Here is a 27709-nt window from a genome sequence, read left to right as displayed (position 1 = left end):
AATGATTCTATGATTCTATACCCAACGTGTACATTATTCCAGTTAAAAAAAAAGCTGAATGAAGTAGAATCCCCTAAAATTGATACAGCAGGCAGTTGTGATGCTGGGGAAAACCAAAATTAACAGATTCCACCAAGCAACTAACTTGCTTGTTCTCCCTAAGCAGCAGCTGAATTGCCATGAATTAGATGGACCATTAGTCTGACTCAATGGGGCATTTCTCGTGAGGGCTTGATTTTGTTCACAACAATATTCTTTAGAGGCACTTAGGGTTTGCAGTGCTGCATTGTAACGTGATATTAATATCCAAGAAACTGTGAAAGGGCTATGCACACAGGTCTTACCTTCTGGGTAAGACTTCTGTAGTCTGCTGAACTTTTTAGATTTGTCATGTGGGGCTCCAGCAGCATGCACAGAGAACAGTGGCTTCGTTAGCTGGCCCATGGCAAACCAGTCACAACCCTCTACAAAGTCTGAACTCCAGAAGGAGAGTGCTCGTTCCTGATGAAATTAAGGATTTGGAGAAATGGGAGAGACAGGTCTCCTGTACCCACTAACAAATCCTTCCTGCCAAAAGGTATCAGGCAGGAATTCCTGCACTTGTTACTTGGGCTAATTAACAGGTAGGACTGCAGGCTGAAGGTAACACAACAACTGTAGTCTGCACCACATTATGTGTGTTTGTACCCTGCTATCCCTTGTGTATGCCCAGCCAGAATTCAATGCTACTTGTCACTTATGCTTGCTAGGAACTTACCCAAGTGACTTAATGGTGGAGATCTAAGGGATGAGTGGAATTCAAAAGTAGTGCTAAGGACCAAGTGAAAGTGGCAGTGGTTAAATTAACTTTAATGGAATAGTGGTTGAAAAGATACTTCTGTATTACATGCCCTTCACAGGCTGCCATAGACAAACGCGATGAAGACAGAGAGCGTGAGAAAAGGCACTAGCGCTCACCGGGCCAGGCAGTGCTTAAGACCCCCTTCTTGTAGGCCAGGAAGAGACATTTCTATCCTGAAGCAGACGGCTGCAGGTTTTGACTGCCGTGGAGCAAGGACATCCCAGGGACCGAACCGGGGTGAGTTACTATCTCCCCCAGAGATCTCCTCGCCCGGCTCTCCCAAGGCCGCTCCCGACCGCTCGCAACCTCAGCTTGCCGGCGGCGGGGGACTAAAGAGCCCCTCAGCTAGCGCCGTGACGCCAGGCGCAGAAAAGGCGGGGGGAGGAGGTGCCAAACGCTTCCGCCTCGGTAGAGCCGGCCGAGATGGATCTAGCAGCACGACGCCGTGCAGCTATTTCCGCCTCGGTAGGTGTCATGGCGGCGGGGCGGGCACGTCACGTGATGAGTCGTTGCGAAGAGCAGTCTCGCACGCAGCTCTCGCGGTGCCTCGCCCCCCCTCCCTTCCCCCCGCCCGCGTCCCCCTCTCGCCCTGGCCGCTCGCGCAGCTGCTCAGCTCTCGCTATATAAAGGGGCGAAGTGGGCAGAGCGGGCGGCTGGCGGCGGCGGCTGCAGCCCCAGGGCCGGCGGGAGAGGTCGGGCCAGGCCGCGGGGCAGCCCGTGAGCCGGGGACGCGCGGGCTCTGGGGGGGACGCAGCCAGGCAGGTTTATTGTTTTAGGGGCGACTCCCCCCCCCGCGGTTGGGGGCGTCCCGGGGGGCTCGGGACATGGCGAGCTCGACTAACACAAACCCCGTGGTAAGGACCGGGCCGGGGGGCGAGGGGGGCCCCGGGGGCAGCGCGGGCGGAGGTGGCCGGTGTGGCCCGCCGCCCCCCTCCCCCGCACTCCCTTCCCTCCCGCCGCCCGCCCGCCTAGAGCGGTCCCGGCCCCTGGCGGGAAGGGGCTCCGGGGGGGGCGCGGGGCAGCCTCGCCCCCGCGGCGGCAAGACAACTTGTGGCGCCCGGCGCCTGCCGCCTCGGCGGAAGGGAGAGAGCGGAGCCGGGGGTGGCGGGCTAGGGGCGGCGGGGGCGCGGGGCGGCGGCTCGGGGGCGGCAGGGCGGCCCCGTGGGGGAGGCCGGGGCCGGGCCGCCGCCCGCGGGCCGGGGGTCCGGTGGGGAGGGGAACGGCAGGGCGGGGGGCGCTGGCGCTGCCGCCGGAGGGAGCCGCCCGGGGAAGGGGCGAGAGCCGGAGCGGGCGGCGGGAGAGCGCGGGCGCTGCCTCCCGGTCCGCTGCTGTCCCGAGGCGAGGGGAAGGGGCGCCCAAGCCAGGTTTCGGTTTTGTGGTGTCGGTGAAGCCCGCCCGGGCTCCGTTGGAGCCATTTTATGTTGCTTTGTAAGAAGGAGACGATGGTTGTAAAGCACTTATCCCAACCCAGCCGGATCGAAGGCCCTCAAGTTCCCTCTGTCGAGGAGCGAGGCAGTATTTATTTTAAAAAAGAAAAAAAATCCCCTTTCTCCGTTCCCTTCTCGTGCTTTCTGCACCGTGGCGGGTGGCTCGCTGCTGCACTTGTGCTCACAGAGGTTTGCAACAAGCAGTCACACAGCCTTGCGCGGGCTCCGGCCACGGCCGCCGCGCTCCGCTCCCCCTGGCGCGCCCCCGGCCGCGACCCCCGCCCCGAAGCGCTGGAGGAGACAAACCCGGCGTCCTGGCGGCGGGCTCGGCCCCCTTGTCTGTGGCTCTCAGATCCATCATGGCTTCCCCCTGCCTTCCTGCCTCCCTGCTCCTTGTGTTCCTCCTCCCTGTGGCTGCCCTGTTTATATAGAGCTTTGCCGCTCTCTAATATAGACTCTGCTCGGATGGGAAGGTGCTTTCCAGCCCCACGTCACCGCCTCTCCATTTAAACACCACATCAGCCTTTAAATAGGGAGCGAACCGCGGAGCGCGGGTGGGGAGGTGCATGCGTCCGCGGCGGAGGCAGGGAGACGGGCGGCCGGTCTCTCGCATCCCGGCCGGGCTCTCGCCGGGTTTCCCTTCCATCAGCGCCGCCCGTCCCTCTCGCCACCGGCTTGCGGAGCGGTGATGCTTTCTGCCGGCCCCGGCCGGTGTAAATGAGCTTTTCTTTGCTTTTATGCATTGCACAAATACAGTTTTCACCCTCTGGTGCATTTGAACCGGTTTGCATTTTTTTTACGCCTTTTTCCTTTTTTTTTGTGTGTGTGTGTTTCTGGTTTTTTGTTCTTTGTCCCCAGCATATTGCTCGCACACATGGCAGTGCCCCCATAAGCTGTTCGAATTTTTTTTTTTTTTTTTTTTTTTTTTTTTTTTTTTGCTGGGTGGGGAAAAGATTTTAAACGGTCCTTACTCAGCACATCAAGGAGAGATGTGGTCCTTACTTCATGGCGCTTTGCCAAGGTCTGACTACAGTTGTTGCCCTACAAGTAATATTTAATATTAAAGTTCAGTCTGTGGGTCAGGGGCCGCAGATACTACTCAATGATTTCTGTGCATTTCTGGTGACTAAAGTGTACAAATATTTTTATTACAGTCCAGGCAGGGAAAAGGTTTTAGGATTTTCACGAGTATTTAGCTTACCTGCAATATTTGGTATTCTGCAAAACAGTATACCAAAATAATGGAAAGCAGCGTAGTTTTCCTTTCCAAATTTGAAATTTTAGAGACCTGCCTGTGAGTTAGGGTCATGCAATTGCAAAGTAGCAGCGCTGCTTTGCTACTTCATCATGTTTTTTATCAGGACATGTTAGGAAAGTAGTCAGCCATTATGCAAGGCAGTTACTCAGTAGGATGCATATTGAATGTGTGTGGTCTGAATCTGTTCGATGTCTTTTTGTTTATAAATCTCTGGCTTTATTTTTTTGTTACAAGAAAAGGATCTGTTTCCATACACTAAATTGAAGGGCTTGCTTTTCTTTTTCGGCCAAGTTAGTACTAAGCAAAATATATATGTTGAATAATCTACAAAGTATTGTAAATATCTTCTGTTCAGCAGTTCACTAGGACTTGCTTTCTCTTGGCTGTATTTCTGTGCTGTCATAACTTCTGTAAAGTTCTCTTGGAAGGTGTCTGAGCATTGATTTTGGAATAGCAAAATCCAAGCTTAAACCAAACGTTCTTCCAATAGTAGGTATGCGTTAGTTTGATTTTGAATTAAGTAGTAAAGCCGTGCAATTGTGTGTGGTCAGGTTTGTCACATTCAAGTTTCATTCCATACCAAGGATCACAGTGTTTACCTTAGGGTTACCAAAGATGAATTGGAACATTTTGAAATACTGCAACCAGGTGATAACTTTAGGAAGCTAGACTTTGAGCCTAATGTGGCAACAGTACCACGTCAGCATCTGATCAAGTCTGAATTGCTAGAAATCTATTTTTCCTAATAAAGGAAAAATACAAGATATTAAGTTATATGCAGTATAACATTCTGTAGGTGACAAAGGTAATTTACTTGTGAAAGTTCGTGTCAAGATATAAAGATTTTAATGCTTACAGTCTAGATTATGTGTCACTTCTTATTATGCACATCTTTGATGTAATTGTGACTAAAACTTTACAGTGTGCTCCTCTAACAGTCATGTACCTAGTTTCCATCTGTAACTGCACAGATAGGAGAATGATTAGCGATATTTCAGGGATAACTGCAGAAGCAACTAGAAACAAACTGTCAAGTGCACAAAGCATGTCATGGTATATCTCTTCGTAATGTGTTGGATATTGGAAGCCCAAACTGCTGAAATCCCAAGTGTTGTGATAATAATTACAAAGAGATGCAGTTTTTGTAGTCTTGAACTGGAGGAATGTAGGAAGTGTAAGCCCCCAAAGGCATGTGGCATTTCTTAAAATAGCTTGCTGGTTGCTCCTTGGATTTGGAGCATGTGTGCGTGTGTAGCAGTCTCACCATACTCGGCATTTTCTTTACAAAATGCACAGAGAAAGTGAAATATAATCATTTCCTTATGTTCTCAGAGGGGGAAGTACTAGATTTCAGATCTTTTCTATGTGTTTGTGGTTGTATCTAATAAATCAGGAATTTTAATTGTTGTCTTTAATCTATAGTGAGTGTTTGGAATAGTGTTTATTGAAGAGTGATTTGAGTATTTTGCTCTTAAAAGAGCTTAAAAAGTACATGGCTGTAAATTTCATGAGGGAGGCACTTTAATATAAACCAGATGAAAGCATGATTATTTTAATAGCAATCTTTAAAGTTTCCATTATGTTCTCATTCCTTTTACTGACTGAATGCAGAAATTTATTGGAAAGCTTAACTCACCTGCTGTCCCATCTTCAGACCTGTTCAGTAATTATGTTACCATGTTTATTTTTTGAGTAAGCAATATGTGAAAATAATTTTGTCATTCAACTCCAGTATTAAGTGGTTTGTATAAACAGCTTGAACATCATATAAATAATGCTTAAAGCCAACATTTAGTGCATATCTAAAACCATACAGTGTGCTTCCTTTTCAAGACCAGGGCTCAAGGCTGTTTTGTAATGTTACTGGATTCACCTCTGTTGGAGTAGGAAAAGAGCATCCTGTGATATTTTTCAAAATTCCACTATGGATGGCTCTTGAAGGCATTGCTGCTCCCTTTGTGGAAGGTGTTGCATCCACTTGGGCTGGATGTTCAGTAGGAGTGCACGCAAGGGAATATTTTCAACCGGACAAGATTTTTCTGAGTATTGTGTAAACATGTATAGGTAAAATCAGACAGACACTGTTTCATTTTAAGTGTGCAGATGTTTTCTTCTCTGTTCCCTCCTTTCTAAGTATACAGCCATGACTGTATCATATATTGGGATACTGCGTGATAAGAACAGCATCGAAAAATTCTCACTCGTCTATATGCAGTGCACTGTGTGGCTCATGTGGAGAGACACATGCATGTGCAAACTGCTGGTGGCTTTGTTAAGCACTGCGCTAGGGTCACTGCACCCCTGTGGTACTGTTGTCTTTTGGGGGGCTTAGCTGCTTGCTTGGGCTGTTGGAAGTTGTGCAAAAGGATGCTGTGTCAATTGCAGAATGAACATCTATGCTCTTAACCTGTCTTTCTGCTCTCTTGCTACACTTAATGCTGGACACCGGAAACCAGCATCCAGCAGCTTAAATTTGTTTGTTTGTTTTTTTTTTTCCTGACTAAGCAGGAAAAGAAGGAAACATTCCCAAGCAGACTGTTGGACTGTAGGGTCAGTTTGTTGTACGAATATCAACATGAATGTTGATATTTTTTCCTATGGCTTTATAGACTGAGGAGGCTTTGTAATGAATAAACATTACAAGAATGCCTATGGAGACAGGAGAAGGTAACTGCTGGGGGAAATTCTTAGGGTCTGCTTGTGTAAAATCTGCTTTGTTAGAAAAGTGGACCTAATAGAGGATTTAAAGAAAGGAAGATTGAAGGAGAAAATGCAATCTCCATCCTGCAGGAATTTTGGTTGTGATTTCAGACACGCAGGTAGTTCTCTTGACTGAAGTTAAGGTAAATCACATGCCAGAGGTTAAGCATGTTTATTTGCAGTGTGGTATTGGCATTAAGCGGCAGATGCTTTTGATACAATAAGCAACAATATATGGAATAGGTTAAGTAGCATATCTGTGCTAGTTGAATCGTTTAAGCTTTATGCGATTTGTTTCATTATATAAATAATAGGACTTAATAGCATTAAGTAGAATGTCTTTTTGCATCTGCTATGAATTAAATCCAAGCGGAAAAATAATCTTGTTAATGATGCTTGGTATTTTTAAGTGACTATGCAGATTTAAAATGATAGCACTCAAATAGGCTTTGAAAGTCTGTTTTAAATGTCTCTATAAACATAATTAATTCTGTATTTGAAGCCCGGATAAGATGAGCTTGCTGTATTGTTTTGAAACAAAAAAGTATGCAAGTAGTCTGGCATGTTTTGTTTCTTTTGAAGAAGTTAAGTTTTGAACATAGGTGCTGTTAATGTAGTTTTCAAAGATGGCAAACTTACTGTTGCTTAAGGCTAGAATTTTTTGTGAGACAAGTAACAAAAGGATGAGTTCTAACACTTCAGCTACTTGACTTGCAGCAGCATGTTTTAAAGCTGAAAAGTGGCAAACTGCTGAAATATAAAATGAAGAAAAAAATAGGTTGCTGATAGCTTGTCACTTGCCAAAATATTGATGTGGGATCAGTAATGCAGAGTGGCTTGTTACTGGTTGTTTATTATTACTGATTTTTTTGCCCATTGGGCTTTTGTTGTTGTTTGTTGTTAATGCTTGCTTGGGTTTTTTTTTTAAGAAAAATCACTTGACTATGCCCCAGTGCTAGTTTGTTTTAAATACTAAGGACATAATGCACTATGCAGCCATCAGACTGCTTAGTTCTTACTTCCAGGCTTCCAAATAGGTTAATTTCTACCTATCTAATATCAATGCATTCCTTTATGTTGTTTTGTTATTGTTGTGGTGGGCTTTTTTTTGGTTGATTTGTTTTATTTACCATTTTAACACAAAGATACTCAACTTTTTTTTGTGCTTATTGACCACTCAGCTCTTTTCCAGACTAGTACATTGTGTGATGTTATTCCCCCTCCATTATTCCATAGCATAGGCAGAACAATTTCCGTAACATGTACAATATAATCTTTAGAATATACGTAGCAAATTTAACACTTCTGGGAGGCCTCAGGCAACTGTGTATGCATAAAATACATGTTTCAAGTGTGTGCAGTAAATCTGCGTAGTTCCAGCATTGCTGGACTAACTGCATATGCTTGGTGGAGGGTTTCTATGGGTGTATTGGAGGCACAGCCGTCCTGGGGTGCCAAACCTACTGCACAAGCACAGAGTGATTGTTTTGCGTATAAACAACATATCTGGTATGTGGCATCATTTGGGATTTATTCCTTAAGGAAGTTATGGAACTTTAGAGAGGAAGAGATCAGCTTACAGAAAGTTGTAGCTACTTTCAGATGAGTTTAAAAATGGCCTACCCCCATCCCAAGCAACAGTGTTGGCCAGTGACATATATATGGTTCACAGGCTGCAGATTCATCAACCCTAATTTAGAGCTTATAGTGCTGCCTTGCAGTTAGATAGCATGGATATTTAAACCCAACCAAAATACTGCTGAGGTTCACATGCACGAGAGAGGTCCAGGCCGTACTGTTTAAAAGGCACAGAACGTGTATAGTACTGTTATCTTCTGGTGCTGTGAGTTAAATTTTGTGCTTTAATTGATCAGGTTAAGTATGTTTATTCTCTTCTTAAAACTGTACCTGCATTTTAAAATTCACAGAATGGTTGAGGTTGGAAGGGACCTCTGGAGGTCATCTTGCAACGTCTGTGCGTAAGCAAGGCCACCTAGAGTTGGTTGCCCACAACCATGTCCAGATGGCTTTTGAGTATCTTTAGGAGTGGAAACTCCACAGTTTTTCTTGGCAACCTTAAGTGAATTGACAATTCAATTCACCATTGACAGTGTAGGCCTAAAATCAGCATAATAGAATAGTCGCTTTGAAAAATTTCTAATGTAAAAATGTAAGTACTGATGGAAAACAGAAGTCTGTCTAGCCCTATATAGTTTCTTCAGTAGTTTTGTAAACAGATGCCTAAGGAAGAATAGGATATTCACATAATACTTCCAGGTTTTTGAGCCTTCAGTGTTTTTCAGCTTGAGATCATTCTGAGCCATATATAGTTCCTGTTGAGCTAGCAAGCACTAACAATTTTCTTTTGTCTGTATTTGTCTAATATCCTTTTGAATTTTTAACATTTTTTGAGATTAATATTTTGCACACACGCAAATATTTTTGAATGTTCAGTATGTACATTGGTGAGCAGGTAACAAATTGACTGAATGGAAAACAATCTCCTTTTCTCTGTTTTGAGTTACACTCCTCTGGGCTTGAAAACTCATGCTGTAGTTACGTCACAAAAGGTAGCAAACATTCCCTTACCTTTTCACCTCATTTGAGCTATTCTTGCTGATTTATGCCTCCTTGGATATTTTTTAGTTGCTCAGAAACATGCAGTGTATTTTGTAATAGAGTTATCAGAGGGTTTTTTTTGTGGAGGGAAATTATTTTAATGTTACAGTGATAAGTTTCTTTCAAAACAATTCTGATCAGTTACTTTTTTTTTTAAGCCTAAATTGTACAGGTCTGTAATTGAAGACGTCATCAATGATGTCAGAGAAGTTTTCCTGGATGAAGGAGTGGACGAACAAGTTCTTATGGAACTCAAAACAGTAAGTTGCAACTTAAAAGGTTTTTTTTAGTAGACCGATGCAGCAGTTGGTTTTTTGGATCTGCTACTGTTGTACACAGTAGAAATACTAATTTTTAGTTAGTGAAGCATTGCATTAATCTGCATATCTGTAGCCCCGTATAATTTGAACTATACTGCTGTATAGAGAGATCTGCTCACCTTGTTTATTTTCCCTGTCATGTTGAACTTTAGTTATAAACTAACAGCAGGCATCCAAATTCAGTGGTTTTTGTGTCCCCAAAATGTTGTATCTTAAAAAAAAAAAAAAGAGGGGAGGGGCAGAGAATATGTCTTTTTTTCGAGGCAGACAATTCTTAAGGTTTCTCTGCAGGAAAAATAAAACACCTGCTTTGCTTGAGGTTTTTGTCTTTCTGAAGAAGGGAAGTTGCATTGTCAGATTTTTGCATGTATGGTTTGTGGCTTGCAGAAGTATTGTTTCTGGAGGGTGGTACATAATAAATTGCACTGTGTGCGTCATGCTTTTCCAAAAATCCCAGATTCAGAATTGTTTTGCATACAGTGGGTTTGAGCTGTTACTAAGGATTTAAAAGAAAGGGAGGATGTTGAACTGAGCTCTAATGGATCTCCTATGGCTTTCTTCATGTTCTTCCTGAGTAAAAGAAGCCCTTCAAAAGGCAAGAGAAAAGGAAGAAAAAAAGAAAAGGGGAAAGGGGAAGAAATAAAGTGAAAGGAAACTGGGAAACTGGGTGCCCAGTTATTTCAGCTGTTGAATAAGGACTTTGTCAGAAAGCAGGATGTCCTGTGCTCTCAGTATTTTTGAAGTATTAAAAAATGGATGGAGTGGGAAAGGAATGTTGAGTTTGGCTAGACAGAAACAGGTAAAGAATTTTTCCATGAAACCATGATCTTGCTTGGGTGATAATGAAGTGAGCACTGTAAGAAAATCATTGTGGTGTCTGTGTCACAGGCATGTTCTGCAAATGGTGTCAGAACAGGTTGAATGAGGGAAGAGCTGAGAAGGAAATAATGTATTGAAGTGGAAGGCTTAGGGAGCTGTCCTGGGTTCAGCAGTAGCAGTCATTTTTCTCCCTCTTAGTAGCTGGTGCAGTGCTGTGTGTTTGCCTTTCAGCCTGGGAACAACGCTGATAACACCGATGTTTTTAGTTGTTGCTAAGTAATGTTTACTCTGACCAAGGACTTTCTGAGTCTCATGCTGTGCCAGGGAGGAGAAGTTGGGAGGAAGCAGAGGCAGGACACCTGACCCAACTAGCCAAAGGGGTATTCCATACCACAGCATGTCATGCCCAGTATATAAATGGGGGCAGTTACCCAGAAGGGCTAGATCACTGCTCAGGTTGGGCTTGGTATCAGTCGGCGGGTGGTGAGCAGTTGTATTCTCTCCCCTATTGATGGTAACAGTAGTAGTTTTGTGTTATACCTTAGTTACTGATCAGCCCTTTGGAGTTACATTCTTTTGATTCTCCTCCCCATCCTTCCGGGAGCAGGGTGAGGAAGAAGTTGGGGGAAGTGAGCGAGAGGCTGCATGGTTCTGAGTTACCAGCTGGGCTTAAATCACGACAGGAGCCCTATTTTCTTGTAGTCTTTTTGTCTGTTGTATTACGGAATACTTGTGTTGCTGTCTGTTTACAAGAGCTGCTTTTCTTTGGAGACATGTCAGCTGATATCAAGAACTGAAGGGCTGGGAGAAACTGAATTTGGTATTGTGATAGAAACTATGTAAATGCTTATACAGAGGTATTAGGTATACTGTTAGTTTCTGTTGAATTGTGTTGTAAGGCAGTAGTCTTTGAGCAGCTTTTATTGAGGAGTTCCAAGAAGAAATGGCTTGAGGAAAGAATAAAAACATAAAGAATTGTTTCTGTGATTTAAGAGGTAAGAAAGGGAGAAGGTAGAGAAATGAACACTTAAAGGCTACTTTAAAATTACCAGTTTATCTCTATTTATGCTTCTGTTAGGGCTATTAGAAATCTTCCGCAGTTGAATAAATAAAGAATGTTAAAACTTAAGCTTGGACTGACAGTTCTTATGGGATATTAAGTTCCTATTCTTAAAACATTACCTGTGTGGAGTTTTTTTTCAGTCTGTATTTTCCTGAGGGCTTTTTGGGCTAAGTAGGCAGCACAAGATAAACTGTAAAAATTCAGTTTTGGAATACTGTCTTTATATTGTTAAAAATCCTGCTGAGTAAAAATGGTACATGGAGATTTCTCTTTCCTTTTCCAAACTAGCTGTGGGAGAACAAATTGATGCAGTCCAAGGCTGTAGATGGCTTCCATTCAGAAGAACAGCAACTTTTGTTGCAGGTGCAACAGCAGCAACAGCAGCAGCAACAGCAGCATCATCACCACCATCATCACACACAACCTCAGCCACAGCAGACTGTGCAGCAGCAGTCTCAGCCACAACAGGTCCTTATTCCAGCATCTCAGCAAGGTCAGACTTTTCTCTAACCTCTCTGGCGAAAGGCTGTAAAGTTAGACCAACTCCTTAGTATGTTCTAAATCTAGGGCAGGATGTTTATCTGATGGATAACTTTTGTGTTTTGATGTTAACTTTGTCTCTACTTGCGTCCATGTAGTGGGTCAAGAGAGCTGGCTTGGTGATAACAACTTGGTATTTGTGTTAGCTGCATTCTTCAGAAGATTTTGGAAAAGAGAAATTTTTCTTTTGGTCTTCTACTATGTCAGTTATGTTCTCAGAGTTCATGACTTCCAGATTTTGTCAAAGATTCATTAGCAACTCTGTAATTTCAAGCTGATACACGTATGCAGTTGACAATTTAGTCCTGAGGTATTAGTGTGATTAGGAGCAAATCAGTTTAAAACCCCCATATTATATTGTTCAGTGGAAGTGGATGCTGGGACGTGAAAAATACTTGTATAAGAGTCTGTCTGGAAGATGGTTTTTCATGCCTGAATGAGTTTCGAGTAAAAATCATAATGGCTGGGTGGTTTTGTGGTCTTGGAAGATTGTGTACTGTGTAAGTATATTTTAGCTAGCCATAACAGTATTGTTTCTTATAATCATTGCCTTGTGTATTCTCCGTTAGTTTAAGGGAGACATTAATTTAAGGGAAACATTTTTACCAATTACAATTTCATTTGAAAACTAAGATAAATACTGCTGGATTTTACTGCATATATGCTGTGTAAACCAATCTGCCGCCTACAAAATGCTTGAGTTGAGTTTTCAGTGTGCTACTAAAATTGTGGCGTAAAATATTTATCTGTGGCAGTCACAGACTTCAGTATTTTTATCAGATTTCATGGATCAGAACCTCTGTTGTTATGGGTGCAAAAGATAGCTGTGAGCTGGTTCCTCAGCTGTCTCTCTCTACCCCCAAACCTAACCACTGTGTATTCAAAAGGGAGGAGAACTAATGTGACAAGAACCTGTTGTTGGGGTGGGGTTTTTTTGTTTGGTTGTTCTTTTATTTGGTGCTTGGGTTGTTTGGGTGTTTTTCCCTTTCTGCCTTTCTTATAGTACTTTGTATTTTGGCTGGACATATCTCAGTTTCGACTAATTTTGAGATTAAGAGCCCTAAATACACGTGGCTTCAAATAATCCAAGTGTTTTGGTTTAAATTACAGTCAGCAGAACTGGGAAAGTCTGCTCACCGTGACCTCTAGTGGCGCCTTGGTGGAACAGCTGTGATTCTGCTAATAGGGAGATCCATGTCTTCCCATTTGTGTCTTAGGGTAGAAAAGATCCTGCCTGTAGTAATACGCTTAAAACTGATTTATTGTTGCCCCATGTTGTGGCTTGTGACCAAATGACAGTGTGGAGGCTAAAGGCTAAATGAAATTAGAATATCAAAACCCTTTAATCACAGACATGCAGTTTTCTGAATTACTTGACTTCTCTGTTGCATGGGGGAGATGGTGTAGTAGTTCTTTGCATGACTTGTTGCAGTCCCAGAGAGAGATCAGGACAATTGGCAAGGTGATTCCTGTTGTCCTGTGTGTGGTCCTGGCACAGGATCACAAGATGTCCTGGGGCTCTTTTGCCCTCCCTGGATTTTCTGAAAGTTGGAGGGATTGGACTCAGGTCTTGGTGCAGGGTTGTGGGCCTTCCCTCCCCCAAATCTATTCCAGAAACTCAGTATTCTTAAGTGTCCTTGCTTTATAGGATTGGATGGAGAATACCTTGTTGATGATTAGTTTGTTCAAATTTTTTTGTCATTTTACAATTTGCTGCCGCTGTATCAGCACTGGTAACCTGCTTGTTCCGCATACCAGGATGCTTTTGCACTTCTAGATCATCAGCAGGTTATTTGTATAGTTAAGCTATCTATTTCATTTAGCACATCAAAACTATTTTGTATTTTTTCTGGGTGGGATAGGTGGTTGATTATACTTCATCTGCTTCTGCTACATTAGGAAGACTATTAAGATCATAAGATTATGTTGATTAGATGTAACTCAGGCTAACTGCTGCATTCTGTTAACATACACTTCATCTTGCTTAAGTCAGTTTTAAGAATCAGCCATTGTGAATTGATGCTTTTGGAGAACTCTGATACTGGATGTCAGCAAGTTTATCAGCATTTCACTAATACCTTTACTTTCAGAAATACATTTTAAATACTGCTTTACTTGGGGTTTGAATAGGTAATTGAAGCCCTTGAAATAAGATCTGTGAAGCTAGAATAGCCAGCTTCTCAGAGCTGCTGCTGTATACTGTCTTCAAAGTAAAACTTAGTAATGTCCTGCTATGCTTCCTTGTGCACAATGCTGCTGCCTTAATTGTATGAAGGGACAGTGGATTCTGCATGCAGCAACCCCTTCTTCCACAGACGGTACTGTTCATTCCTCCAGAGCAAGGACTTCTGAGCCATAATGTGTGTTTAAATATGTAGCCAGTCTGTTAATGTCTCAAGTGCCTTATTCTCAGATACTTCTTGAACTGTTGTTCATTTAGAATATATTTTTCTAGAGTAGTTCATGGTGATGCTTATGACAACTTGATGTGGATGCTCGCTTCAGACTAGACCAGTAACTGGAGTAGGGCAGTTATCCTTATCTGCTTTCAGTGTCTTCCCTAGTTGAAGTTACCAAAAGTTTGCTAAAGTTTAGGTTAGATATAAAGAAGAAGTTCGTTACTGTGGGGGTGGTGAGGCACTGGAATGGGCTGCCCAAGGAAGTTGTTCATGCTCCATCTCTGGTGGCATTCAAGGCCAGGTTGGATGGAATTTTGCATGACATGGTTTAGCGCAGGGTGTCCCTGCCCATGGCAGAGGGATTGGAACTAGATGGTCTTAAGGTCCTTTCCAACCCTAACTATTCTATGATTCTATGAAGAGCAGAGACTGCTCAGTAGCTGTTTTTGTTACAAAGCTTGGCTGATGTATGGGTGATATTCTTTCTAAGTTATTCTGGCTTTGATGTTATTTTGGACAGACTGCATAGTTTTCATGAAATGTTATTTTTTTTTTTGTTTGTTTCTAGCAGCTCAGCAGCAAGTTATCGTGCCAGATTCCAAGCTTATACCACACATGAATGCATCAGGCATGGTAAGAGAAGCAGAAGTTTATATGCCCATACACTGTCATTATGTAAGTTGTTTTGATTAAATAGTAAACAACAAGTATGGTATTAGTCATCAGTGCTTAAAAGTAATTTAGGCCACACTTGCATAGCTGCCTGCCATCTTTCTGAGTTTTACTGCTGCTCTGACAATCCAGGAACAGTAACCTAGGTCTTCAGCTTTGATAACAAATCTAAGAGTTACCTTGACCCTCTGCTTTAAATGTGCTTAACCAAATTTTTTTTTTTAAAACATAATTTGGAGTACTGTGGGTGTGAATCTGCATGTTGATGTGCTCATCATCTGCCAACACAACACTACTAACTAGTACAAGCATATTGTATTGGCTAGATGTAGGAAGAATCATTAACTACTCTTAAATCAGAGATTATTTAGCAATTCACATCAATCTTGTCATGTTAATTTGATTCATTAATTTTTATAGTAGCATATGAAATGGTATCATCATTCATCCGTTTCTTGCAGTTTCTATCTCTAGAGGTTTATTTTGGTTATCTTATCCTGCTTTAAATGCCCTAGCTTAATTAAAAAAAATTGTTTGCAAAGCGATGAAGACAACAGCTAATACAAGCTAAATAGGCGTGTATTAAGACTGGAATTCTTATGGTATATTCTTACTACTTTTATGGTAAAAGCACATGAAACTTTGTTTCATGATTAGTCAAAGCTGCAACAGGTTGCTTAGCTTCACTTCTCCCTTACCTGCTGACCTTACTATAGAAAAGAACCTGAAATTTGTTATTTGCGTAGCATGATTTAACCCAGAGCCTGTGAGCACATTAATATCTACCTTTTACTTACATGTTTTGCAGTCATTTCAATGTGATTTGTAACTTCCCAAGTCCAACAGTTCAACTTTGTCTTATTCAGTTAGATCTTACTGATGAGCATTGGAAAAATGAGTATGCCATATTTTAAAACTCTGCTGCTGTCAAAATGTAGATGAATTGTATACCACAGATGGCTACTGTTCGGTAAACAGTTACAGGATCAAATTGAAATTACTATGTGTGATTTTTTAGAAACATTTAAGATGGTATTAAAGAATGGATCTGACAGAGCTTGAATATTATGGAAGGCAGAGAGTATTGAGAGTTTATTCATCTGCCTTTGTCTGGGACATGAGGATGCAGACAAGCACTTTTCAGTTTGTTTGGTGATCTCTGATTTTGGCAGTTGTAACTACTATGTTAACCAGCCAGTACAGGAAGTTCATATGTCTTATAAACAGGAAGTGTGTAGTCTGTAATAAAATATTTACGTCCTTTCCATAGCAAAGAGGGAGAAGCCATGGTTCCTTTATAGTAGGGAAAGGGAGGCTTTTTGATAGGCAGCTGAAGTTAGACCCTTGAAATGGAGAAGTCTGTCTTGCTCTGTGAGTTAAGGACTTAATGCAGATTTTTGTGTTTGGAGTTCCCATAATTGTGTTGGTATTCAGTTTCCTTTTAAGTTCAGATCACTACCCACTGAGAGTCTTCAGCTTTCTCTTCTAACTAGCTGTCTTCAGAGCAAAAAAATAGTCATCTGTGAACAGTCAGTACGCTGTGTGCATATATTCAGTCAAAAGAGCTGTGTTACGCAGTACTTGAAATGCAGATCATTTACAGAATGAAGAAAAGTGCAAACCTGGTTACTGCTCTATGTGAAAACAAGACAGGGAAGCATGATCACTGCTTCAGTACTGTATGTTTTTTCAGATTTGTAGGCATACCTTTAGCTGCTTTACAAAAGTATAAGTAAAATTGCCACATGAGCAGTGCAGTGTTGTACTCTGTTAGAGTACTTGGCAGAGGAGGAAAAAAAATCTGAGCTTGCAGATAAAGCAAGAAACCACATGGACCTATGTTAAGGTGTGATGCTTAGTGATTGCTTCAGTCTTCCTATTAAGGATGAAGGCAAATAATTTTTATATGTAGTACATTGTAGAGTTGATTAATGCCTGCATTTCAGTAGCTGCAGAAACTTGGGTGCAAACACTGTAAACAGCACTAAAAAGGTATGTCTTTTCAGGCAGCGTGTAGCGAGATGAAGCACCGGCAATAATGTCTCTGGTTAAAAAGCTGTTCTTGTATTACAGAGTGCTGCAGCCACTGCGGCTACATTGGCTCTCCCTGCTGGTGTTACTCCTGTTCAGCAGATACTTACAAATTCAGGTAACTATTGTAACATTCAGATCAATGGTTTTGAGGGTGCTTGGGAGGGAAAAATTATGGTTTTACTCCCTGTTATATATAGTTAAAAAGCAGAACCTGGGAATCTACTCTTAGAAGGTAGTGCAGTCTCTCCACTAGTCTTGGACTCTTTAGCTCATTGACTTGGTAGACTTACGAACCTTGTGGTTCTGACCTAACTGTGGTCTGGGTTAGATTTTGTGCAAATTTTCTCCACTTTTTAGAGAAGTACATGAAGCAAGAAGGCAGGCAAGGGTGATTCATGTAGTCTGCTCAGAATCACCTGGGACTTAACCTCCCTGCTTGAAACATTTGAATGTTTAATGTATATACAGTTGAAATAAAATCTATATGTGTAGCTGTTCTAGAAATTAACATCTTTTCAATTTTTAAGGAAGCACATCTGTGTCATAGCATAGAATAATCTGTGACTGTCATTTGTTACTTTTGTTGTGGTCATAATTTTTTTTCATCAGTTACAAATATTTATTGTTTGTTTTCTTAAATAAGGGACTAGAGTAGACTCTTCTTTCAGATATACTTAGTTATTTCAGTAAATAGGGTTTAGCATTTTGCTGTGGAGGGAGAACAAGAACTAAAATCAGTCTTTGAAGGAAATGCGTCAAATTCAGGATTATTTAATTTTAATTCGTTCTCCTCCCACATCTTTCTGATCAGAAATGTGAAAAACTAATGTTGGAATATATCTTAGCACTTCCTTTTCAGACGTGGGTCATTTCCAAGGGCATCTGAATCTTAGGTGCGTTTTGTGAAGTGAGGAAAGATATAATGATAAAGCTATAGGATAATAAAATGGAGTACAGATGTTATGGGAACAGAAAGGTGAGTTGGATAGTAGCTGTAGGGATAGATTTTTCAAAAAGGCAACTGCATGATAATATTGCAAAGAAAGTTATGCATGGAGGAATTTCTTTTAATTTGGTAATTAGAGTAAAAAATGTGAGGAAGGGAAATCGTCTGACAGGACTCTGGAAATATGACAGTGTCAGCAGTGGATAGAGGGTTTGTGGTGTGAATACCTGTATCCTTATTTTGGTATGTGTTAATTTCTATTTGTATCTGTAAAATCATGTTTTGAAACATGATTAATGTTCAGAAGTGGGAGCTAATATTTAAAGTATTGTGCTGTGTTAAAGGATTAGATTTTGGCTTGCATATGTGAATTTATTTTTGGATTGCATACCTCGTCATCCTATTCAGATGATAAACAACTGTATTTGTTTCAGACACAGCTACTACAACATAGTATCTTTTCACTTATGAAAGTGAAATGTAAATACTCTCCTTTACTTATCATTGGTGTTCTTCCAGGAAACAAGCTTCTAAATTATGAGCATTCTAAAAGTGATTTCTACAGTTGATTAGTTTGACATTTATTTTATTACAGGCCAGATCCTCCAAGTAGTTAGAACTGCAAATGGAGCTCAGTATATCATTCAGCCACAGCAGCCAGTTGTTCTACAGCAGCAGGTCATACCACAAATGCAGCCTGGTGGAGTACAAGCACCTGTTATACAGCAGGTAAAAAAAAAAAAATTTCAGTAGGTACACTTGAAAGAAAAAACATTGCAGTAATTACTAGAGGGTTGCATTTTTGTGAGCAAATTGTAATAGAACACAAAGTCAGAAAGGGTGTATTTAAAAAGAAAAAATTGAGAATTGTGCTAAGAAGTGCTTTTTAAAAATGCACAGTTTTGAAGTGGTGTTTTCAGTGTCACTTTCATTCTTGCCAAATTCTGACTGGCTGCAGTTTAAAATTTCTTTTGTGCATCCCCTGATGACAGCTATATCATAATCCTAGTCTACATCTTTCTAAAAATGTGTTTATCAGTTAAAATTGTTGTGTCACCTAGAAGAAAATACCTGAGCAAACATACACAACTCCCTTGATTATTTTAGTAGTGAATACAGGATGGTTTACGATGATTTTTGTTCAGCTACAAGCTCAGCTGTGTGTCCTGATTGTGTAAGCATTGAGTTTAGCACTGTGTCACACACAGTTCTGCGATTTAAGCATGAAGAACAATTTGTAGAGAGTTTAAAGTTAAATGTTTTATAAAGAAGGTTTAAAAATAATCTTTTACTTGAATTTAAACATTCCTCTGCTGTGCTTGGAACTCAGGTGTGGCAGTAGTGCTAATGTTTTAGAATGGAATGAGAGCAGGTTTTCTTAGATTCAGCAATGCAAAATGCAGAAAATGAACACCAAGTAGTGAAAGCAGGTATATTATTGAAGATAATACTTATCTGAAACAGGTGGAATCTTTGTAACTCATTTCTTTAATAAGTGCATGTCAGATTAATATGCTTTAATTGTTTTCTGTGAGTGATGTGGTAGTCTGTTACGGTAGCAGCCACAGCACTTGCAATGATATTCCATCAGGTTTTGGCTCCTATCCCTGGAGGGATTTCCCAGCAGACGGGAGTGATTATTCAGCCTCAGCAGATCCTGTTTACAGGAAATAAAACACAAGTCATACCTACAACAGTGGCTGCCCCTACACCAGCGCAAGCACAGATTCCTGCAGCTGGTCAGCAGCAGCCACAACAACAACAGGCACAACCACAAGCACCACTCGTTCTCCAAGTTGATGGAGCAGGGGACACATCATCTGAAGAAGAAGAAGATGAGGAAGAAGACTACGACGATGAGGAGGAGGAAGACAAAGAAAAAGATGGGGGTGAAGATGGCCAAGTTGAAGAGGTAAACTTAACATTATTTCAGAAGACTGGAGCATGCTTGTGTTTCATTTTGTCTTTTTTTGCAATATTTGAAAGAAAACTATATGCTTCAAATAATATTATTTATATTCCAGTAGTTTTGAGAATATGACCTTTATCCTTGTACTTCAGTTTCTTTATTTCATATATCAAAGTTGTAGAAACTGTGTGTGTGTGTGTTAGCAAGGCACCTTGAAGTGCAGCTGGGAAAGGCAGGGGGATGCAGCAAAAACTGCTAATTGTCTTTAATGCCCTTTTAAAAAAATTAAGCAATAATATTTCTGATGTTATGGAGAGGTCAGCCATGGAATTATGGAAACAGAAATAATCAACTCACTTGGGAATGAGTGCATACAAAAGAAATGTGTTATGAAGACTGACAGAAAGGAGAGCATATATTTAGTTCAGAACCAATAGACGGTTTAGTTCAGCGTATATTTAGTGACAGAACCAATAGATGTTGTCTGACCTTTATCTCAGTGGGTATTCCATTGATTTCTGTTATGCTGGAACAAGCCTGAGAACTCCAATTTTATTATAAAGCAACTTCTGGAAATACACCTGACCTTGATTTAGTGAAATCAGGAGATAGGAGCAGGAGTGAATATTCTTCATGACTTGTTGCATTTTTAACAATATGTGCTTAATTTAGACTTTGAATTTTCTTGGTTTTGGACTTGAGCCAGTGGCTCTTACTAAGCTTTGGTGTGCCAAAATTTTGGGGCACCAAAATGCCCCATAAGAATTAGATACTTTTTTTTTTTTTTTTTTAAGTTGGGGAGGGAATGCTAATAAGCTGAAAGTACTGTTATTTTAGTCTTTGACAGGAAACTTGGTACTCTTTAAATCTATCCCTAAAATGCATTTTGAACCGTCAGATCAGTTCTCTGCAGCCTTGGTAATTATTTTAAGGTTCCATTTAAAATGCCAGCATGAGAAGCACATGTAGCATTTCACAGTCTCTGTTACCCATGTAGTAGATCCATGTAAAAATGCTAATTTTTGTCAAGGAGTTAAACCAGGCTTTCTGTAGTACCTCTACAGTGGAGTCTAATAGAATTTTTCTGTTACAACTTAGGTTGGGTTCACATCACTTTTCCACTATATTGATCAGCATTGATGTCAGTTTGAATGTTGTAATAATTGCCTCATTAAGTGTAGGTCATCATGCTTAAATATTAAGTACTTTCTAATAGTGTCTTAATGGTAGCATTCTTGTGGAATTGTTTTTTAATATGCCAAGACTTTATTATCAGCATGCCAGAGATCTCCTGGTGCTTCTGCTACCTGTGTTCATCAGCAGTTACTTAAAGACTGGACCAGTTCCTTAAAGCTTTTGAAGTCACTTAAAGTCTTAATTTGGAAGGAATTGGAACTTCTTCTTCTTTCACTAGCATTCTCTTCCATTTATCTTGCATATTTGGGAAAACATGGGAAGACTTCGGAAAAGTTACTCTGTGTTTATTAGAGGTTGTTTTAGCTTTGAAATGTGTGTATTTACATGAGATGAAAAAGAAAACACCCAAGTTTTTCTGGAAGAGTGTTAGGAGAAAGAGGAAAAGAAGGAAAGTAATTTTTAAGGGACATGAAAATAAATTCTAGGTCTGGAGAAGTTATTTTGTATGTAAAAATCTGTGTAATGGTAAATTTTTTGTAAAGACAAATTGCAATCACTGGAACAGATACAGAAAAAGAGCAGGAATAGTTGTGGTGATAAAAAGCTGCTGTGCCCAGAGTCTGGCCTGGACGCTGAAGTACCAAATTAGAATTGGTAAGGGCGTCTTAGGAGGGACCGCGGGAATGAAGCGTATATACATCAGCCTTCTGCTGGAAAGCCTGATACCACCTCAAATGAATTTTAGGTCCTGTAGTTCATACACAAGACTGTATAGTCTTATGTGAGTAATCAAAAGTACTTTGATTTTATTAATCAGCGTAACATTTTGCATGTGTTTCAGGAGCCTCTTAACAGTGAAGATGATGTGAGTGATGAGGAAGGACAAGAACTGTTCGATACAGAAAATGTTGTTGTGTGCCAGTATGATAAGGTAAACTCTACTGAAGAGAATCCAAGGATTCTACTTTCTTTGTTCTTCTTACTATCGAGTCATATTTTTTAAGAAATATCTTTGTGGCTGCTAAGTACAGGTAGATCTGTAAAGATTATAATGTGAATGGTCATGTAAGAATTGCCTATTGTTTGTTTTTTAAAACAAGGTTTCTGTGACACATTTGTATAAACCTGATAATGAGTAAAGCTTAAAAGGATTTGGATGCATTTTCTTTTTTTTCGTCATGTGTTTTTGTGACCTTTAGCAAAGGTCAGCCCTCTGGGCTGAGGAGAAGCGAACTATTGTAAGAAGTTTGAACATTTGCTGTGATGGGGAATGGAAAAAGCAGTTACGATTTACACTTGTGGGAAACTTCCTTGATGACTAAAAGTATCTCTTCTTGATGATAAATAGTTATCTGAGGAGAAGGTTCTTTCTGTGCTTTGCATTCTTTACTGAAATGGCCATGTGGAATGCTTTTGCTTATCTTGCTTTAAATTCTGCAGAGCTGTCTTGCTTCCTCTGTAATGACTAATTTCTTCATGCATATTTGTCCTGGAGTATGCAGGAATTCATCCATGTCTGGAATTATTTTAAATGTGTCTAGAGGATATCAGGCAACTTTTTAGTGAGATAGTATGTGGAAAGATTATTCAATGTGGATTTTCTTTCTTTTGCTATGCTAGAATAATTGGACTATAATGAATAAGGATTCTTTTTAAAGCAGAAAGAAAATCTCTAAGTTTGTTGAATAAAACCTCCTATGTCGTGAAGAATGCCTCGCTTAGAAGGTCTTTAGTTGTTCTCAGACTCTGCTTAGACTTGTCATCAGATTCAACAGAGAATTTAAGCTAGAGAAAAGTGGTATCAGTATTTGCATCTCAGCCATCTGTCTTCTCCAGACTGTAATCCAAAACTGTTAGTTTCAGGGCAGTTTGTGAGGATAGTGAGGGGCCTAAAAATAGCAGTCAGAAAAGCTTATTGGGAGCTGTTAAAGCTGAGCATCAGGAACTACTTTGAAATCCTCATCCTCTTAAAAGTTAAGAATGTGAACTCTGTAGAGAACAGTGTCCACCATTAACCTCTAGCACCACATATTTTGAAAGGACCCTCATCACTTATCAAACAAGCATTATTCAATTTGTCTCTATAAAATACACAGGATTAGCTCAGTTATTCTGAGCAGAGTTCCCTCTTGTATTAGTGTCCAGCACCAGCTGTTAGTGGGTGCCTCTAGAACAGTGAGACAGGAAGATTGTGATGCTCATGTAGAACATTTTACCATCCTTCTGTGAACTTGAGGGTGATTATAGTGGCTTTGTATCAGATGGTCAGCAGGGGAATTTTTCCTTAATTTGTCAGAAATTAGATTGGTTTTGAATCTTTGTCTTATAACAAGAAGTTTCATAAATGATGTGTGGAGAATTACCTACTTTTCATCCCATTAGTTTCATATGATGCCTCCTACTTGTTTATTTAGGAGATTGTTCCCTCTTTGCTTTCTTGGTGCCTTTTACGATATTGCAGACCATCATAACCCTCCTCAGTCATCTCCTTGAAATCAGAGCTACGCTTTGCTTGGTTGCTATTTTTACAGTTGTGCAAATATTTGATTGTTCTTACTTTCATTCTCCAGATCTGTTTTATTCTTCTGTATCTTACTTGATACAAGTAGGTAAGGTTGAGGGAGGATCAGAGATATTCACAATGCAGGTGAACCTTTCATTTATTAAGTGGTGTAGCAGTGTTCAGCAATAGTTCATGTGTGCTTTTGACCCCACTGAACTCAGAGCTGATGTTCCCATGGAGGAGTCTTAGAACTTGGGGATCTCATTCCGAACTTGTAATTGTCGACTTTAAACCCATCATTTTTTCTATCCATGTAAGTTGGAATTGTATTTTTCCATTGTTAACTATCTTCATATACTTTGAATGCCACCAGTGTTTTATGACACAATAAGTTAGGGCAGTAACATCGTTCTGCAGCTGTTCAGTAACTGTCCTTATGTACAGTCAGTGATGTTTTGTAGTTTTCCAGATGATTAGTGAATTCTTAAACTATGCAGACTCCATTCAGCACAAATCTTTTCTGGAATGATCTCGTGATCTGGAATGATCACTGTAGGAACAGTGTTTTTACCTTTGTTTTCCCATCTTTATTCATCTGAGGACCTTGCTCCTTACCTCATGGCAGCTCAGATGCTTCTGCTGCGGGAATTTTGTTCAATGCCATTCGGAAGGGCATGTAGAGTATGTAAGCCAGACTCTTCCTTCTTCATTTTCAGTTGCCACTGACTTTTTAGCTTAAAGTGAGCACAGACCAAATGATGCTGCTAATAACTGATTGAGGGCTATGGTCTTATCTGTTCTGGTGCCCATGGGAAAATGTTTGTCGTACATAGTTGCTGTTAGTTTTGGTGATATTTTCTAAGGTAAACTCTGCATGCTGTCTTTGAGCCAACGGGATTTTGTATTTTGTGGGTTCCTGACTTGGCTTCTTCATGAAGTAGCACTCGACTGTATAATATCTAAAATGGCCACAATTCTGCACATTGATATTTGCTCAGTAGGCATCATATAATTGAAGTCTGCAAGACTACATATATTTCTTGTTCTTTTATCTTCTCTGGTGTCCCTTCAGCACATGGATTAACTTGCTTCCTGTAGTTGGGTAGTATTTGTTTGGGAATAGGCATAAAGAAAGAAGAGTTGCTTCAAGATGGATTATTTTTGTAAAGAGAATATGAATAAAACTGTTGTTTTATACTTATTCTGTGTCAACATTAATACCCATTATAACCTGAAGATCCATTATGTTATGAGCTTCACAAATATGGACTCCCTGGGGGGGAAGAACGGAATTAATGTTCTGGGTTTTGGTTGGATTTTTTACCACTGTGAGGATGGCATGTGGGAGAGAAGTTGTGGATGTCCCATCCCTGGCAGTGTTCAAGATCAGGTTGGATGGGGTTTTGAGCAACCTGGTTTAGTGGAAGGTGTCCCTACCCGTGGCAGGGGGGCTTGAACTGGATGAGCTTTAGGGTCCTTTCCAGCCCAAACCGTTCGACGTTTTCTTGATTTTATTTAGTCTGCCCCTTGATGAATAGGCCAGCTAGCTATCTATACGTAACATAATCAGACTAGCTTTCATGAAGAAAAGAGTTTGCACAAGAGGTCCGAGTAATAAAACTTAGTGTTTTACCCTTTCAGGGCTGGTTTAAAACATTAGTCTTTCTGTTACGGTGGTTGAAAAAGCATTTCTGGCTTTCAAGTGGAGCTTTGTGGCTGTTGTACTGAAAAAAAATTTTTGTTTTTTTCATAGTTAAATGCAGAATTGATTTTTGAAATTTATAGGAATTTAGTAATATATATCTAATAGTTATTCTCATTTTTTCTTGCCCTTACAATTTACTCACCTGGTATTACTTATATCTGATACAGACTAATAGTTCAATTTTTTTCCTTGTTTTTAGATTCACAGAAGTAAAAACAAATGGAAATTTCATCTCAAAGATGGCATCATGAATCTTAATGGAAGAGATTATGTATTTTCCAAAGCCATTGGGGATGCAGAATGGTGAAGTTTTAAAAGACAAAACAAAAAAACTCCCTGTAAAAGGAAAAAAAAAAAAAGAAGGAAAGGTTGAGACTTGGATGTGTACTCTAATCAAATGTGTATCTGCACATCAGAAATAAACAATAAACAAAAATATTGGAACAAAGGTAAAATGTGGCAACAAAGACACTACTTCAGCTGAGCAAGCCATGGACTGTAGCAGCTATAGCATTGTCTGGGAGCTGGTTTTGTGTGTTAGGAATACGTTAATTATCAATTCTACATACAGGTACCTACAGCTGGTATTTAGCATGTAAGGCTTTGTTCCCCTTCCCCCCTCCCTCCCTTCTGCCCTTGATTTACAATTTTAAAATACTTCTTCCATTGATTGAAGGAACTGTTCCCTTTGATAGATTATTAATCTGAAAATGCTTATTGTGTGTACAAATCTTTGCTTTGAACACTTCCTTTTGGTAGTGAGGATGGTCAGAATGTTACTTAAACTGCGTGCAAGCTTTGTACAGAAGGGTAAGAATTAAGGTGTTAAATTTTAAATAACTTGTATAAGGAAAATATTTTTAATTCTGATATGCTCATTAATTATTATATCTATTTGTTGCTTTCAGTTCCCCATAAACAGGTGGTTGTTCCTTGCAGTTACAAAGCAGTAGAATGATCATTTATATTACAAAATTATTTTAATTTCATGTGATCCCTTTTATTTAGGGCTGTGTTTTTTAAATACAAAGCAACTCTGCCGCACACAAGTCAGAGTGCTTAACTTGGTAATTATATTCTTGCTGTTTGGTTGTGGTTCAGCATCACTGAACTGGAACAACTAATAAACTGTCCATTGATTTTTTTTTTTTAAATCTATCTTTTTTTTAAAGGCTTTGCAGACCTTTTGATTCAAATGCGTAGGTAATGGCATAATATAATTCATTCCTTCACCTGTGGATTACATCCATAGTCCAGACATCCACAAATAATTCAACAGACCACAAGAATGACTAAATTTGTAATACAGAAAATTGCATAAAAATTCTAACATCCTGGCTGCAACTCTGTTAATCAAAGATCTGCTTTACTTAAAATTGTAGCCATAAGTTACCTGCAGTGGTTAATCTCTCTGAAGTTTCCAGGTGGCATGTAATTTCATGGAGAGCTTTACAGCTTTGAGAACACAAATTTTGTTAGTGTCATTAGATGGTCTTGGTAACAAAATCAAGCAGTTGGATGCACTAAACTTTGTGTAGTCACTTTTTCACTTGCCTTCTCCAGAGGTGGGGTTTTGTTTTCCTCTGTGAAAAGCAATAAGGTTGCTCCCCCCTCATTCCCTTTCTCTCCTTTTTGTGAACACCTTTTTGTCATGCATAGGTTATTCTTGCAAACTCTGCTTTTGGAAATGCAGTTACTTTTCAACGAGGAGAGGGAATGGGCGTTATACTTCAGAAAGTGTGGAGGAAGGATGCTCATGTGGCTCACCATTTCAAAAAAACTTTGTTTCATTGGGTGGTCAGGAAAAGCAGGAAAAAACAGGGTGAAGTTACAATTGACTAAATTGGGAAGACTTTCAGAAGCAGACATTTGAACCATGATCTCAGACGTTTTTTTTTTGCTTGAGAATGAAATTTTGAATATTATTTAACAAAGTCAGTGTATTTTAGTGGTGTATAATGACTGCTCTGATTTTCATTCTCTCTGATTTACTTGCCCCCAAGTGCATTCATAGTTTCAGTAGTATGTAGAAAACTCTAGACATTGTAAAAAAGAGGGTTTTTTTTTCTGTGATTTTGTACACCTTGGCTCTCTGATACAGACTGAAAGTGCTTGTAGGCTGTATCTAGAGCCACATGATTGTCAGTAAGCCATCTACACGCGTAAGCTTTATGAAAAGTTAAATGTTTCTTCTAATTCATTCTTAAGTAATGGAATCATCGTTTAGAGTGCATTTTTGGCTTGGGGCTTCAAGCTATCTCAAACTGATTGGTGTTTGCTTTCTTCCAAACAAAGCGGATATTTTATTTTTTTACCACTGTTGACACTTCTGTACAGCTGCAATGAAAACAATACTGTACCAGTTAATTCTTTCCCTCACCTTTTCTGTATCGTTACCAGTAGGTCTTTAGTAGACTTCAGAAAAATTCCTGTCGTGCTGCACAACCAAACCAATAAAAGGAAGAAAATGCCTTTAGCTATAGATCCCTTTTTATACTACTGGAACCCAGATTACTTGTACAACACTTTGTTTTCATACATCTTAGTGATTTTTTTTCACTCAAATACATATACTAGAAGCTGCATATCCTTTTTATTTATTTTTAAGGAATAGCAGAACTTTAAAGATAACTTAAGCTTAGCCTGTTCTGAAGGATGTTAGAAGCTTTCTGAACTTGCACAGTCTCCTACAAGCTAATTGTGTGGTATGCTTTTCAGAGAAGAAGTTCTGTCTTCTAAAACAGATAACCTGTGAAATTTTCAGAAAGCCAGTCAAATATGAACATACCAAACTGTGCTCTTATTGCTGCATCAAGT

At 40.0% G+C, this 27709-nt stretch overlaps 1 protein-coding gene across 2 annotated transcripts; it reads left to right on the top strand.

Annotated features, from left to right (window-relative positions):
* The first annotated feature begins 1373 nt into the window (after positions 1-1373).
* Positions 1374-27363, top strand: GTF2A1 (general transcription factor IIA subunit 1). Of its 2 annotated transcripts, none has more exons than XM_080617349.1 (9): positions 1374-1695; positions 9004-9105; positions 11336-11540; positions 14558-14619; positions 16732-16807; positions 18234-18367; positions 19230-19550; positions 21526-21615; positions 25092-27363. In XM_080617349.1, the coding sequence occupies exons 1-9, from the start codon at positions 1666-1668 to the stop codon at positions 25197-25199; spliced, it is 1128 nt and encodes a 375-aa protein (XP_080473475.1). In that variant the 5' UTR covers positions 1374-1665; the 3' UTR covers positions 25200-27363. The 2 variants fall into 2 exon arrangements, with proteins under 2 accessions (XP_080473475.1, XP_080473474.1); XM_080617348.1 differs by having other exon boundaries at positions 14555-14619.
* The last annotated feature ends 346 nt before the right edge of the window (positions 27364-27709 follow it).

The sequence above is a fragment of the Psittacula echo genome (genome assembly GCF_963264785.1).
Source record: "Psittacula echo genome assembly, chromosome: 5".
NCBI classification, from domain to species: Eukaryota; Metazoa; Chordata; class Aves; order Psittaciformes; family Psittacidae; genus Psittacula; species Psittacula echo.
The sequence above is the reverse complement of the archived record's forward strand: the minus strand, read 5'-3'. Positions and strand labels throughout refer to the sequence as shown.